Source organism: Euprymna scolopes, chromosome 8 (genome assembly GCF_053919585.1).
Source record: "Euprymna scolopes isolate OS-2025 chromosome 8, ASM5391958v1, whole genome shotgun sequence".
In the NCBI taxonomy this organism is placed as follows: domain Eukaryota; kingdom Metazoa; phylum Mollusca; class Cephalopoda; order Sepiida; family Sepiolidae; genus Euprymna; species Euprymna scolopes.
Genome location: NC_136489.1, coordinates 160,646,416 through 160,661,289, shown reverse-complemented (window position 1 = coordinate 160,661,289; position 14,874 = coordinate 160,646,416). Strand labels below are relative to the sequence as shown.

Here is a 14,874-nt window from a genome sequence, read left to right as displayed (position 1 = left end):
GTATTAATGATGAAATGATAAATATTTATTGATTTTAAACTACGAGTAAAACTAAAATCTATAGATTATACTCAGCAAGTGTGTTTGTCCGTTTGCGAAAATATATGCACATACTTTGCAGTACTCTACTCCCTACACAAACATCTATATATTTAGAAATTAAAAAAAAAAAAATCAAAATTGATAACTGAGAAGAGAATCGGGGGAAAAATATAGGAATCGTCCCTTGATTCCTGAAATTTAGCTCTTATGTATAGATCATCATATAATGATTAGATCACTCTGACAGAGGTTAAAAAAAAATTCAAAATAAATGTTTAAATTTCAACAGTGTTTCTCGCAGTTAACGGTGACAGAATGGATTAGGCCCTTGCTAATGAAGTCAGAGATGAATTCTGTTGCCGGGTTCGAATCTATCGACTGGTGTTAATCGTGACACCCTGCACTCATGATTCCCGAAAAGATTGAAACACTATTATCTGTAGGTATTTAATAATTATTATAGTAAATAATTATGTCAGCTCTTTTAAGAAACTCGTTTCTTATCGTTGAGCACTTTCAGTTGAAATAAAGTCGGTCACTTAAGCTCGCATGTGCAGATTGTCATATAATGATTAGATCACTCTGACAGATGTTAAAAACATTTAATGAAATAAATGTTTAAATTTCAATAATATTTCTAGTGGTTAACAGTAGCCGAATGGATTTGGTCCTTGCTAATAGAGTCAGAGATGGCCTCGTTGCCGGGTGCGAATCTCTTGTTAATCGCAACACCCTGCACTGATGATTCCTGAAAGGATGAAACACTAGTGTCTGTAGGTATTTAATAATTATTATAATAAATAATTATGTTGAGCATTTTACAGTTGAAATAAAGTCGGTCACTTAATTACATATATATTGGAATCATCCCACCACCAATATATATATATATATATATTGGTTCTGGGATAATTCCAATATTTTTCCTGATTTCAACACAATTACTGATTTGGTTCTAAATTTCTGATTCCAGTCTTTTAAATTACTAACTATATATTGGGGGCAGGGGGGTTGCAAAACCCATGTAATATGCACATATATTTTCCCAATCTATATATCTATAAAAGTGAAAGTGTCTATGTCTGTATGTGTCTGTGTACATTTCCCTACACAATAACTCTGTCAATTTTCAGTCTACAGACTCGAAATTTGATAGACAGGGTAGTGAGATTTGAGAAAATCTTTGTAATCCGTTTTCGGCCAGAAATCTGGTTGTTAAGGGGCTCAAAGTTCAATGATTTGACCTTTGAGAACTCTACCAAACTCCGACAATTTTGGGTCGAAACGCTTGAAATTTTAGATATAGGTTCCTTGGACATGGATCTAACTTAATAACTTGATTTGAGCCCAAAACAATAAATGCTAAGAGGCAATAATAGGGGTCAAAGTTTTTAAAAAATTTGACCTCTGCGGTCTCTATCAAATTACTCAGACAAGTTCTGGTCTAAATATTTAAAATTTTACATAAACTCTTTATTCGGAGAGAGAGCAAGCTTTTTAATCAGTTTGGGTTGAAAATTTGAGCTACCAATATATAAATGTATGTATTTTTGCATGTCTGCCTAAAACTTTCGACAGAGGCAATGTATTCACAAGATCAGCATCGTTTTGAAGCTCGACCCTTCAAATGAAAAATTAGCTAAAAACATTCATTTCTTCACCCTCAACTGGGCACTTTTCTGCAGGGAGGGGTCACTTTTTTCACCAATATTTTCGAAAGTCATCCCCTCTTTTCATTGTCTAGCCTTAATTTAAACCTACGTCACTTCCAGTTTGGCGGTGGTCGTAACAGCAAAGACGTCATGTTTTTTCCCCGTTCTTTTCCTCTTTCACGGTACAGGTTCGAACCTGCCTTCCTACTACCAGTTTTTTTTTTGTTTTTTTTTGCTCAACACACACCTCCAAACACCGGGGCAATGCTGGGCACCCATGCTAGTGCACAAAAAAAATGTCGGGATGATCTACAGATTTTAATTTTACTGATAAGTTTAAAATCAATAAATAATTTTCATTTCATCATTAATATGAGCCGTGGAAAATCAAGTTTTAAGTAAAAAGAAACAAAAACAGTAAAAAGAATAGTTTTTGGTATTGGAAAATAGGCACAAAATTTTCGAATTCCAATACCTAAAAAAATTCCGATTTTTTTAATTCCAATTTGTCATCCTAACACTAATAGACATGCGTGTGCATACACACACACACATTTATGTATAGACACACACACACACACACACACACATATATACACAGCATAATCACGTCAGCATACCGGTTCTCATTAGATCACCAAAGTTAAGCAACACTACGTCTGCTAAGTGTCAGAATGGTGACTATTTTGGAATACCAGGCAATGTATGTAGAAGGATCTCTAGACCTCCCTGCAAGAACTGCAAGAACCTAAGATTGCCGCCATCTCCTAACTGGGAACCACTTGTGAATTTAATATTTCCTTGATACTTACGTCTTTGGAGGAAGCTGGTTCAAATTGCCTAGGGTGAATACCGTACACAAACAAGCAAAATAAAATTCCCAGAAAAATCAACTTTTTTTTTTTTTTTTTAACTTTTGTACAAAAAAAAAAAAAAAAAAAAATTGCTGAAAACACATTTAATTCAAACTCTCAACACCTGCACAAATTTTGTCTGTTAAACTCGGCCACAACAGACAGGGCTCTATGAACAAATTTATCTTTAGTTGACCTTTGACAACTAAATATTTTCGTTTACTAGCCAAATAGAAAAGTTACTAGCCAAACCCACATGATTTTTAGAATATGACATCTTCGTTCTGTGACGAGTATGTACATCAAAGATTTTTCTGTATATTTTTAAATAAGTGTAATTCTAAATATGCAACAAATCTTATGTTGATACTTGAAGGTATAAACATTCTAATTTCTTCAGATGTTTTTTAAACAGCCTTCGTTAAAAAAAAAAAAAAAAGAAAAAAAGAGTATATTGTTCTATTAAACTTTTATTGTTTAAATAATTTGACTTTGTTCGTTTTATTTTTTTTTAAAAAGTTGAAAAGATATTTTTCACTCAGTAGTGAGCTTTGGAAGATTGTCAGTGAAAGAAATATGATCGCCAAAAGATAAGCGTTTTATCATTTCTAGTCGCCATTTTGAAAAATCACTTGCAAATGTGACTGTTTCACTTGCAATGTAGAGTCCTGACAAAGGAATAATTTTACAAGAGAAATTGAGACTAAATATTTAACTTCATTAAAAGAAAAGGCAAACTTACAATTTGCTGCTTTTTCTTCCCCCATAAAACGAACATCTCCATCACTATCGTCACTTCTGTTATCACGAGATGGGCTAAAACAAAGAGAATTTTAAAAAAATAAAAAAATAATTTCTTTTAATCATTCATTGACGGAGGCAATTTGGCAGATTTATAGATCTACCTGAGAAAAATTGAAATTTCATTTCGAAAATTATATTTAATTAATATGATGTCATTGGGTCATTAAATTATTAATCAAACAAAATTCTTATGAAACTAAGCGTTTTACCTTCAATAATTTTATAAAGAGATTGATTGATTGATTGGTTGTGTTTTACAGTATATCAACCATTGTAATGCTGAATTTTGTTAGGAGTATCCACATACGAAATTTGTAAAGAATGATCTTTTTTTTTTAAAGGCTTTAAATGTACATTGAATAATAGTAATTAATGTTTTAGTTTTAAAATAAGGAAAAGATTTAGATTTCAACAATAAAATTGTCACTCTAAAAAAGACAACGATTCCATTTCCGTTTGATGAAAACTTGTTTCCTTTTTTTTGTTGCAGACCATCTACTAGTTGGTCAGTTGTATACAAATCCCAAGAGCAAGAGGAGCCTTCTATCATGTCTGAAAGTGACACAATGTTCAACGAGCAAGATCGGAGATGTGCCACTGTACATCTTATGCTCTTTACCGATCCAAGTTATGACAACAGGACCATTGCCAACACCCTCAAAATGCATTGCTAGATTGCCATGAATAACAGGGATGGGCCCAGGGTAATGAAAACAAAGTTTCCAGCCATGATCATGGTCTTTGTAGTGGTTTCAAGTGAGGGCCACATTATGCAACCTCGCATCTTCAAGGTCGGTTTGAAAGTCAACACCAAAGTGTACTTGGATGTACTGAGGAGAGAGTGCTGATCCCTTAATGCAATCAGGTGGCCGCTGGCAGGCCCTGAGTGTGGCAATAGAACTCAGCACCAGCCCACAAGTCCAAAGACACCCAAGCTTGGCTTCAGAAATAGTGCTACGACTTTGCATCCTTCTCTCGCTGTACCTCCCTCCTTCCCAACCTGAACCCGTTGGACTACTTTGTTTGGTTACACATCGAGAAATCACCAACATGACCTCCCACAACACCAAAGCCACTTTGATCGCCGCCATCTATTCACAGAGCTCCTGCTGGCGCTTGTGGAAAAGGTATGCTCCCAGTTCCAGACCTGTATTGAGGCAGTGATTGAGGCTGAAGGTGGCTACATTGAATAGATGTCAACTCTACTACATAATCAAGTTACCTGAATTGATTTTTTCAATAAAAGTTTCAAAATAAAGCTATAGTATTATTTTTCTTTAGGGCGACAGCTTTATCGTTCCACCCTGTAGTTTGATTTCTTTCAGGAATTGTATTTTGTTTGGGTTGATATTGTTGAATAGGTTTTTTTAATTGTTTGATCTGTAAAATTTTGATCGAATCGGATTGAAGTTGTAGCAGTTAATCAGCGCAGGGTTCATGGTAAGCGGTTCTTTGCATACGATACATATCGGAGGTTCCTTGTTTTTTAGATGTGAATGGGTAACTTGCACATGTTCAATTAAGAGTCTGGTGAGTACTATTTTCTCCTTCTTAGTTTTGGTAACCTGAATGCCATTCACCAATGGTAAAAGGAATATTTCAGAGCTTATTATTTTCAAATTTCTTGCCATTTACAGGGTTCGCACAGATTTTCGATGTCCATTTTCAAGGACTTTTCAAAGTTTTTCAAGGCCTTCTCCAGACAAAATTCAAGTTTTCAAAATTGGGATTGTTTTACAATCCACAGCAATTCGAAAAAGTGGTCAAAAATCAAATAAATGTTACTTTGCAATCAATCTGCATCAGTTTTTGGGGTTTTTTTTTTTTTTTTTTTTTTTTTTAAGTAGTTTTAAATGCTTTTTATTTCATTTCAAATAGTAAATCTTTACAGCTTTTAAATTTCACAATTAAAATGGCTGCTTTCTTGTCCATTTTTTTTTTTTTTTTAGAGTTGCCATTGGAGTCCCATCTGCACAAGGAAAGTATTTTTTTAGCGGGGGCGGGAGTTATTTATGGCAGTCACCATTACTTCTCCCCACTCCCACCAATCTTTTACTGGCTGAAACTACTGTCAATAATTTTCCCCACTCTTTATCTGTGCCTAAATCCAAACGTAGATTCCATGAGCAAAGCTTCTTTCTTAGAACTGCACGCCAGTGGAACTCTCTGCCGCTTACCTGTTTCCCACCTGACTACAACTTGGACGTCTTCAAGTCCAACATAAACAAACTCCTGACAAACCGCCCCCTTAAGACACTCTATCAAAACCCCCAATACTAATGATTACTACAATACTATCTCATTGATTACTGTACACGCAATAACCCTTATCCCTGAGTGGCCTTTGGGCCTTGATAAGTGGTGACCCCCATGTAAAAAAAAAAAAAAAAAAATTTTAAATTATGAGAACAAAATTAGATAGAGATTTGAATCTTTATCACAAAACTACTCGAGGTAGTAATTTTGTAAACTTTCTACTGGGTAGGTGTTAAATTATGTTACAATTATGAGTTCTGGTGGTTGAGTCTAGGAATCCAGAAATAAAAAATGGTAAGTTGTAACTTTCAGGTTTTTGCGATTGAAAACTAATAGTTTTCTTTTCTCTGCATTGCTTGATGTTTTTGAAATGTTCTATCGTGATTTTGTGGGGATGAATTCTACGAGACAGTTTCTACGATATGGTTTGCAATATCCTTTTTTTTGTGATCTTTATCTTGTTCTGAGTAAGGTGTTTCAGTCGAGTATTATCATATTTTTCTGATATCTTTCGAATCATGTCCCCTATTTTTTTTTTTTACTTGGGAGTCACCACTTATCAAAGCCTGAAAGCCACTCGAGGATAAAGGTTAACGAATGTAAGTTGGTAGTTTAGTAATCGTTAATGGTGTAAACTGGGTAGAATTTGATTATTTATGGGGGATGGCTCAACAAGAATTTGTTTACATTGGATTTGAAAGCTACTATGTTGTATTCAACTGGGAAGCAGATCAGCGAAACAGTGTTCCACAGACGAGCAGTTCTGGAGAAGAACCCTTCTCCATGGAATCTGCGTTTAGATTTTTGTACTAGTGTTCAGTTTTGAGATATAATTTTTTCTGCGCAATTCTTTCGGATTCGTTAATAGCTTATCTTGCCCTGACTCTACAGTTTTTGAAAAAGTATACGTTTTTCTTTAGTTGAATTGAAGTTAAACTTTCTTAGGATTGCATATCATGCTCATATTGCTTCTTTGCACGGGGCATTGAATGACGGCTTGTTAAATTCCGTTGAGATGGAGGATTTTGGATTATACATTCCTTAGCGATGGATGTTAGAGTTTTCGTGAAGTAGAAGAGATGATCTTTGTTGCTACTGTTGGATTCTAATGTTAGTTCAGAACAGCAGAGGTTTTGAAAATTTTCCCAGTTACTCGACTCCGTGCCTCCGTTTAGTCTCGAAAGACAAAGGATACCTTTGTAGGGCGGAACTGCACATGTAATTGTGAGGCAAGGGTTGCGTAATATCCAACCACACCTCTCCTAAATTGGTACTGCTTGAATCCAGTGGCAAGAGAAGTCCAGGATGACTGGAAACAATGCCGAGATAAGCGGAGAGTACATACAGCATTTGGAAGTCCCAAATAGTCACCCATTTAGAACTGACCAGGTTCAACGTTGCTTAGCTTCTGTGATCCAATGGAAACCGGTGTGTCAACGTGATTGTGCAATACAGTTAGCCCTTTGGATATTCCAGCATGTTGGTTTCCATCCCCAGTTGAGGATTCAAGTTTTTTAGGATGATTAGAAAGTGATCGTTTCCACAAGTATCCTCATGGACTCTTCAGCTGTATTCCGTGTATGGTTAGGTCTATGACCAAGTATAAGTCTGCTGCATGGTGAAGGTATGTGCTAGAAACAAATTTGTTTTTGGGTCATTACTTTTTCTATAATTTTTCCTTTTAGTTTCAATGTTTTCCCAAATTCCGCTGTGACAACTGAAATCTCTCATTAAAATAAATGGTTTTGAGAATTGTTGGATTAGGTCGTCTAACTGATTCAGTAATATTGTACTTTGGCGGTGTGTTTGTGTATATATATAATAGAAAAAGGCAAAATCTGTGTGTGTGTGTGTGTTTTTATGTTTACCAAAACTTTCAACACTCACAAGATCGGTGTTGTTTTAGAGCTTGACGTCTTGGACGACAAATATAAAAAAATTGGCAAAAAACATTAATTCCTTCACCCTCAACTGGGCAGTTTTCTTGTAGAAGGTACCTTCAATAAGTTTGAAGACTTTTTTCGTATGGGCACTTTAATTAGTAGTACAAAGATGAAACTCTAGTCCCCCCCCCCCCCCACTCGAAGTAACCTCCTCCAGTTGCAATGCACTGATTGCACCATTCCAACAACTTCTGGAAGGCCTCCATGAACATCCTCTTGTGTGAGCGTGTCAATGACCCTCGCCACAGCCTTTTTCATCTCCTCAATTGTCTCATAACGGCAGCCTCTAAGGTTTTCATTTTCTAAGGATTGTTAATTGCTACAAAGAGAAAGGATACGCACAATCATGGGTTAAGTATCAAGGCCTGAAACTTCTAGAAACAAGAAAGTGATTGAACGTAGCAGATAACAGGTCGACAGATCAGATGAAGTTTGGCTTTGAACATGGCAGGGGAACAGTTAATACCATATCGCCGTTCAGCAACTAGAGGAGACGTATGCCTGTACAGTATATTACGTGGCATTTCTGCATCTGGATAAAACCTTCAACAGAGTTCCCAAAGAGACGATATGGTAGGCAATGCATAAGATGGGCATAGAGGAAGGAGTTGTCCATTGTCTCATACAATAGATGTACATAAAAACTAGTAACAAGGTGATATTCAATGCAATATATCATGAGATATGGCAATGAATTCTGTTTATCACTAAATCCCTTTCACCTGTTTGCAGATCTATCATCAGATTGATTCGCAACGTGAAATCTGATCAAACAACACATTAAGTCAGAGGATTTGTGGGAATTGAGTTCTCCACGCAAGCGAACACACAAACACAAATGGATGACTTTAAGGCAAACACGATTATCGCCATTTAACTCTGGTAATATCATTTCTTGCTACAAGATGGCGACACAACCTACTTCCACATCAGGCTTGTACAATTCTTTCTCTTTTCGCTGGAGCTTGCAACAAGGCAGACGTGACAAAAAATGCTTTCCGGTTTGGGAACAGCCAAACCATTCCAAACCGTCGTTCAAACTCTTATGAAAGACTCTTGAGGCCTACATGCAAGTAAGATCACTCACATCTTTCGCTATGAACTTTTATACAATTTTTAACTTGTATTTTATGTTATAAATAAAAGCATATATTTGATGACACATAACTGTGTATTAATTTGAGAGAATATTTCCGATGATAATTTCATAGCTGATAATGGATATGCCAGTCAAAATTTAGATTAAGAAAATGTTTCAAAAGATTTTAACATTATTTGGAATTAACTAACTTAAAAAAATATTAAGTTAAACACTTTTATAGGTTGAGATAAGTAATATTATTCACTTACTTGTTTCTTCTTTCTCTGAAAATAAAAAAAAATTAAAAAAATTTGTTAGCAATAAAAAAAAACTCAATGAAAGGAAAAACACAATCTTGTTTTATTTCAGGAAAAAATCTTTTTAAATTTATGTGTAATAAATAGAATAGTGATTAAACTAAATCAATAAAACATATTTGGTGCACGTATGGAAGTGCTACCCCCCTCTGTATTTTTATTTTTTGTCTTTTCAGTGGATTGTTACCGAATGGACACTAGTCTACCAGTATACCATCTCTCTTCACCCGGGCAACGCCAAGTATCTCTGCTAGTCAGATTTAAGCAGGCTTTTAACACTCACATTATACACCTATTCAAAGAAGTAGAATAAATAAATGTAAAATGAAATACATTTAAACTGGTACGACCAGATTAGGCTGTCTGAAGATATCAGCTTCCTAACGTAAAATGCACTAAGCATTGATGTTTTTACTTTATTTCCTTTCCTTTTGCAAAAGTCAGTCATGTTCTGCAAAAAGAAAGACAACAATTTTTCTCTACAAAACAACCAAACAAAACTTCATGAATAAATATTTGAAGATATAAACAACTCGAAGCATAAAATCTTGTATCGAAATGACCAGATCTGACATAAAAGTCAGATCTAGTCATTAAAGCAAGACAATCAAATGCATTTAAATTGAGGTCCTGACGTTTACTAAAAAAATAACATTTTATTTTAATAAATTATAACACAATTATTTTAATAACATTTATTAAAAGTTTGAAAGAGGAACTTACTTTATAATTTATAAAGTTTTTTTTATAGTTTATAATATTTTTTCAGTTTCTAAAAATTTTTTAGTTTCGAAAGTTTTTGTAGTTTATAAAGTCGGTGTCCGAAATTCCATTTTGGATAATGGAACCACACAACAGAAACAATCCACCAGTCAAAAAACGCCTATAACAAGTGAAGCATGCATAGTCCCCCGTGAGTGCACAGTGAACGAGGCATAAAAAAATTGACTATGTTCAGCATCCCCCCCATTTAGCCTCAAAAGTCCCCAGGGGATGTCAAATCCTGGTGAAAATGAACAAATGGTGCAGCTTTAGGCCTTAACATATGTAAATTTGAGTTCTGCACCATGCAAAAAAAAAAAAAAAAAAAAGACCACGTCCATCATTTGTCCACGTCCCCCATTTAGCCCCAAAAGTCCCCAAGGCCTTAACATATGTAATTTTGAGTTCAGCACTATGCAAAACTGCTAGACATACACAGAAAATTTTGGACAAATATGGTAAAATAGTCCCAAAAATGGAGAGTTTTTATTAGCCCTAAAAGAGCCCCTGGGGCACACCCAAGAGTTATTACAAAATATAGACAAACAAAATTATATAAAAATCAGTTAGTTACAACTTTTCAGAAAGTTTTATAAAAATCCAAGGCATCAATTTTTTTTTAATAAGCACAAAAGTGTCAATTTTAGCCATTTTAACTCGAAAGGCATCTCTAGGATTTTTCCCGGAAAATACATTCTGTTATTTTTTTTACTCATATTTAATGTTTGTGCAAAATTTACAAAAATTCCAAAGCGTAGTTATTGGGAAAAGTGCGGATGGACAAACGGACACGGATGAATTTACAGGCCCACCCTCCTTTTGATGTGGGACCAAAAATAAGACATGGTTCCTACAGATGTTTAATTGTGGGAAACAAATTTAATGTATAAATTCTGACTTATGTACAAATGGTCACCAAGTTAAACCAAAACACAACTGATATATTTTTCAAGATGATTTAAGAGTGAAGTTTTCTGGTTAAGATAAGTGCCGTATTAGGTTGCTTTATCTTGCTTGTTGATGCAAATGTTTTTATTTAAATCGGTGGGGACGAGGATCGACAACAAAACAGCACAAGGTGAAAATTGAGACTCATACAATTTTGTGTGGACTAGAAAAATGTTTGCTTAATGATATCAGCTGCAAAAAATATTTGCATAAAAAAAAACATAATACAAAACTTATTGGTTTATGTATATTTGGATGATGAATCTTTTGTGTTGTTCAAAAAGTTTTTTTTTTTTTATTGATACCATTGTAGCACAAAGACAAGCTGGTGTTAGTGCGATTGCAAGAGTTTAACTCTTCTTCTAATTTAGAAGTGGCTAGCATAAGCTTAGGGATCTTCTGCTTTTACCTACAAGTAAAACAAACTAGCAGGACCTGTGGAAATTCCAGAGCAGACTCTTTCATATGTAATATATTGATGTTGGCATTTTATGGATGTTCAGTGTAAATGCAGACATCCTGATATTATTGTAGCTCTTTTTTTAAAACTGCAAAAATATTTATCTAAGCTAGCAAGGACGCCTGGCATAGCCCGGTCATAAAATATGCTTAAATATGCTATTTTAATTTATGCAGATTTTGTATATATCATTATAGAGCAAATTTTTTATCGATTCTTATATATTGTAAAGTTGTGATTTCAAAAATAAAAAAAATATATCCATGTGATTTGGGAGCATCAGCTTGAATCAAAACCGAAACTTATGAAGAAAAAAAAAAAAATATATATATATATATATATAACTTGAGTTCCTTCAGTTATAATCGAAATCGAAACCAAAACTTATGAAATATTTTTGGTAAAATTATTCATAAAATAAACAGATGTATTGAGTACCATCAACCATAATCGAAACGAAAACTTATGAAGAATTCTTAGTAAAATTATTTATTACAAAAAATGGAAGGTCATAACAATTAAATGACAATCACTCAGAAGAAAAAAGATGTAAGCATGAAACACAAAAAATAACAAACATGCTATTGTATTAACATATGGATGACCAAGCATGCATACAAAGTGCAATGATGTATGGAAATGAAACCTAGCCAGTGACGGTTGAGGACATGCGTTGTATGGTGAGAAAAGATAATCCGCAAGGTGGCAAAATGGTTAGAGTACTTGGAAAAATCAATTCTAAAAAGTGATATTCTCCTGAAGGTTGTAGGTTCAATCCTCAGTGTGGACGACCGAAAAATACAATATTGCGAATTACTTAGGACCTCTATCCAGTCATGGCTGACAAAACAAGAGTATGCTACCCCCCCCCATGAAGTAAATAAAGGGTTCCGTTCAAAATTCCATCCAAATTCCCGAGTTCAACAGAAACATTCCCGAGTTCGACACCCCTGCAGAAGGTCTGAGGTTACATTGACCGCAACATGAAAATCACACTCAAAATTTTGGTGAGTGTCCAGGTTGTAGCACCGTAAACAAGGACAGACTCCACCACTGCTCTGAAGAACTACCTTTTCAGTCTGTCAGTTAGCCTCGAAGTCCATGCTGACCGCAGCTTATCCATGTTTTTGAGATGCGAATTTCGATGTCTTTCTTCTATAAAACCTGTGTTGCTGCCCAGGTACGTAAACTCAGTGACTTCCTTCAGTGTTGTTCCATCTGGAGCTTCGATCTTCTCCTCCGCATTGAAAATCATAAACTTTGTCTTATCCACATTAACGTAAAGATCAATGCCATGGATGGTGTCTGCTTCTGGATTCATTGAAGGTGAAACCCAGTGTGCTATGTATATTAACAGAGCTAGACAATATAAGAATACTAGGGTACAAAATAAAATAGTTGCAGTAGCAGGGGGGGGGGGTAAATCAACAGTAGGCAGCCCGGGTGGAGAGACGTGTTAAAAAAAAAAAAAAAAAAAAAAAGTGGTAGTAGGCAGGCAGGCTCGCATCATAACACGAAGAAGGAAGATATTTGTCGTCCGAGACGTCGAGCTTCAAAACAATACTGATCCTGTCAAGATCCGTCGTGTGTGTTGAAAATTTTTGGCAGACATACAAACATACACACACACATTTTGCCTTTTATGTTATAGACTAGCATTGCTAGGGTGTTTGTGTGTGTGTATGTGTGTGTGTGTGTGTATGTGTGTGTGTGTGTGTGTATGTGTGTAGGAAAACAAAAAGTTTCAGGAGGCACGACCCCAAAGACTTGAGGCGAAGGCGGAAAAGAAAGTGTTACATCTTACCGCGACGCTAAGAGGGCAGAGAAGTGAGAATGGTTGAAAGTAAACACGTAAAAAAACATCTGCCTTTCTGGGTCAAACATCACGCCATCGAAAAATGAATTCACGCAGAGCCAGTTAAGCTTTACACTTTCTGCGTATTTGTTTGCTTTCCCCAAGATGTTTGCGAAAACCAGCTCTCCACAAAAAGAGGAGTGTCAAAATGAATAGCAATTGTCTGGACGAAAGGCTGAGAGAACACACTTCGCTTTCGATTTTTGGTTTCGCTTTTATACGGAAAAGCCAAACTAACAGGCGAGAGGAATAAATAGCGTGAAAACAGCGTATAAAAGTTGCTCAAATAAAAGATAGAGACGACCTCTTTTCGTAAATCATAGATATTTAATCTAGGGAGTATATAAAAAGTTCTAAGATGTGGTAACCCCCCCCCCCCGGAAAAAAGCCTTTGTCGGACATAGAAAAAGTGCACACACATTTTTGCTTTTATATAATAGATGGTATGATTTAATCACATTGAAAGAATAAATGAGACTCCTTGGGTTAGTAGATGTAATACAGTTGATTTAGCAGGGTTAGTTAGCAAGAAACATGTTAGAAAGTAATAAGGATGAATTTAATAGAAAAATGGATAAATAAAAACCAGATTAGAGATAGGTTCGTTTAAAAGGCAACTTCTAAAAGCCACCCAACACATGCCAGACCGTTTTAAAGTCTATCTGAATGTATCGCTCCAAATATTTTAACAAAATTCTTTTAAAGTCATACAAACCTTCTTCGTCCTGGAGATCGTGATCTTGACCGGTATCTGCCTCTTGGTGACCTTGACCTTGACCTATAGCGAGGCGGTGACCTGGATCGCGATCTGTATCGAGCAGGGGACCTAGATCGCGATCTGTACCGAGCTGGTGACCTGCTTCTAGATCGCGAACGGCTCCTACGTCGATCTGTAAGCTTACGTTTGCGTTCCCTTTCGCGGCGTCTTTCACGATCTGAAGAGAAAAACAATGTTTTTGATCAGTTCACAGACTTTAAAATAAGAATAAAAACAAAAAAAAAAAAATTTGCTTTTATTAAATCAAATAATTCTATTTAGATTCTAACCGTCATGGCGTCTGTTCAGCATTGAGAGACAATGGGTGCCCCCCTGTAAAGGTGGCTTCGCGTGTAATTGCGAAGCAAGGGTTGCACAATCCTCAACTACACTTCTCTTGAGTTGACACTGCTTGATTCCAATGACAAGAAATCCAGGACGACTGGAAACAATGCCGAGATAAACGGAGAGCACATACAGCACCTGGAATTTAGTCTTGTTGCAGAAATGTTAAAAAGACTTCAGATGATCATTAACTTGATAAATCGGATAACAAAAGACGACATTATTCTAAAGATGAACCATTCAAAAGACTGGAAACTTTGTACAATTCCAAATTATTATAAGGGGAAACCACTCAATATGGAGGTGCTTTCAATAAATTTTCAAGAGTCTACAAAAATTTTAAATGCCTGTATAAAAAAAAGTCTAGAAACTTATTGAAGGCACCTTGTAAAAGTAATTACAGTGGTTTATATTAGACTAGCCTGGGTGCCCAGCGTTGCCCGGGTTTTTGGAGGTGAGCATAAAAAAAAAAAAAAAAAAAGTGGTAGTAGGCAGGCAGGCTCAAACCCGTACAGCGAAGGAGGAAAAAAAAAAAAAAAAAGTGACGTTTTTGCTGTTGCGTCCATTACCAAACTGGAAGTAGCGAAGATTTAAATTAAGGTTAGATAATCGGAAAGCTGGGATGACTTGAAAATATCGGCGAAAAAAGCAACCCCCTTCCTGTAGAAAAGTGCCTAGTTGAGGGTGAAGAAATTAATGTTTTTGACCAATTTTTCGATATTTGTTGTCCGAAGGGTCGAGCTTCAAAGCGGTACCAATCTCATGAAAATCCGTCACATCTGTCGAAAGTTTTAGGCA

At 35.6% G+C, this 14,874-nt stretch overlaps 1 protein-coding gene across 3 annotated transcripts in view; it reads right to left on the bottom strand.

Annotated features, from left to right (window-relative positions):
* Positions 1-14,874, bottom strand: part of LOC145283953 (uncharacterized) — a 39,941-nt gene that overhangs the window by 11,292 nt on the left and 13,775 nt on the right. For all 3 annotated transcript variants that reach the window (XM_080133049.1, XM_080133050.1, XM_080133051.1), the window contains 3 exons: positions 13,690-13,909; positions 8,902-8,916; positions 3,291-3,364 (listed from right to left, as the gene is read on the bottom strand). In XM_080133049.1, coding sequence (XP_079989175.1) covers positions 3,291-3,364; positions 8,902-8,916; positions 13,690-13,909 — 309 coding nt within the window. The remainder of the gene's footprint in view (positions 1-3,290; positions 3,365-8,901; positions 8,917-13,689; positions 13,910-14,874) is intronic.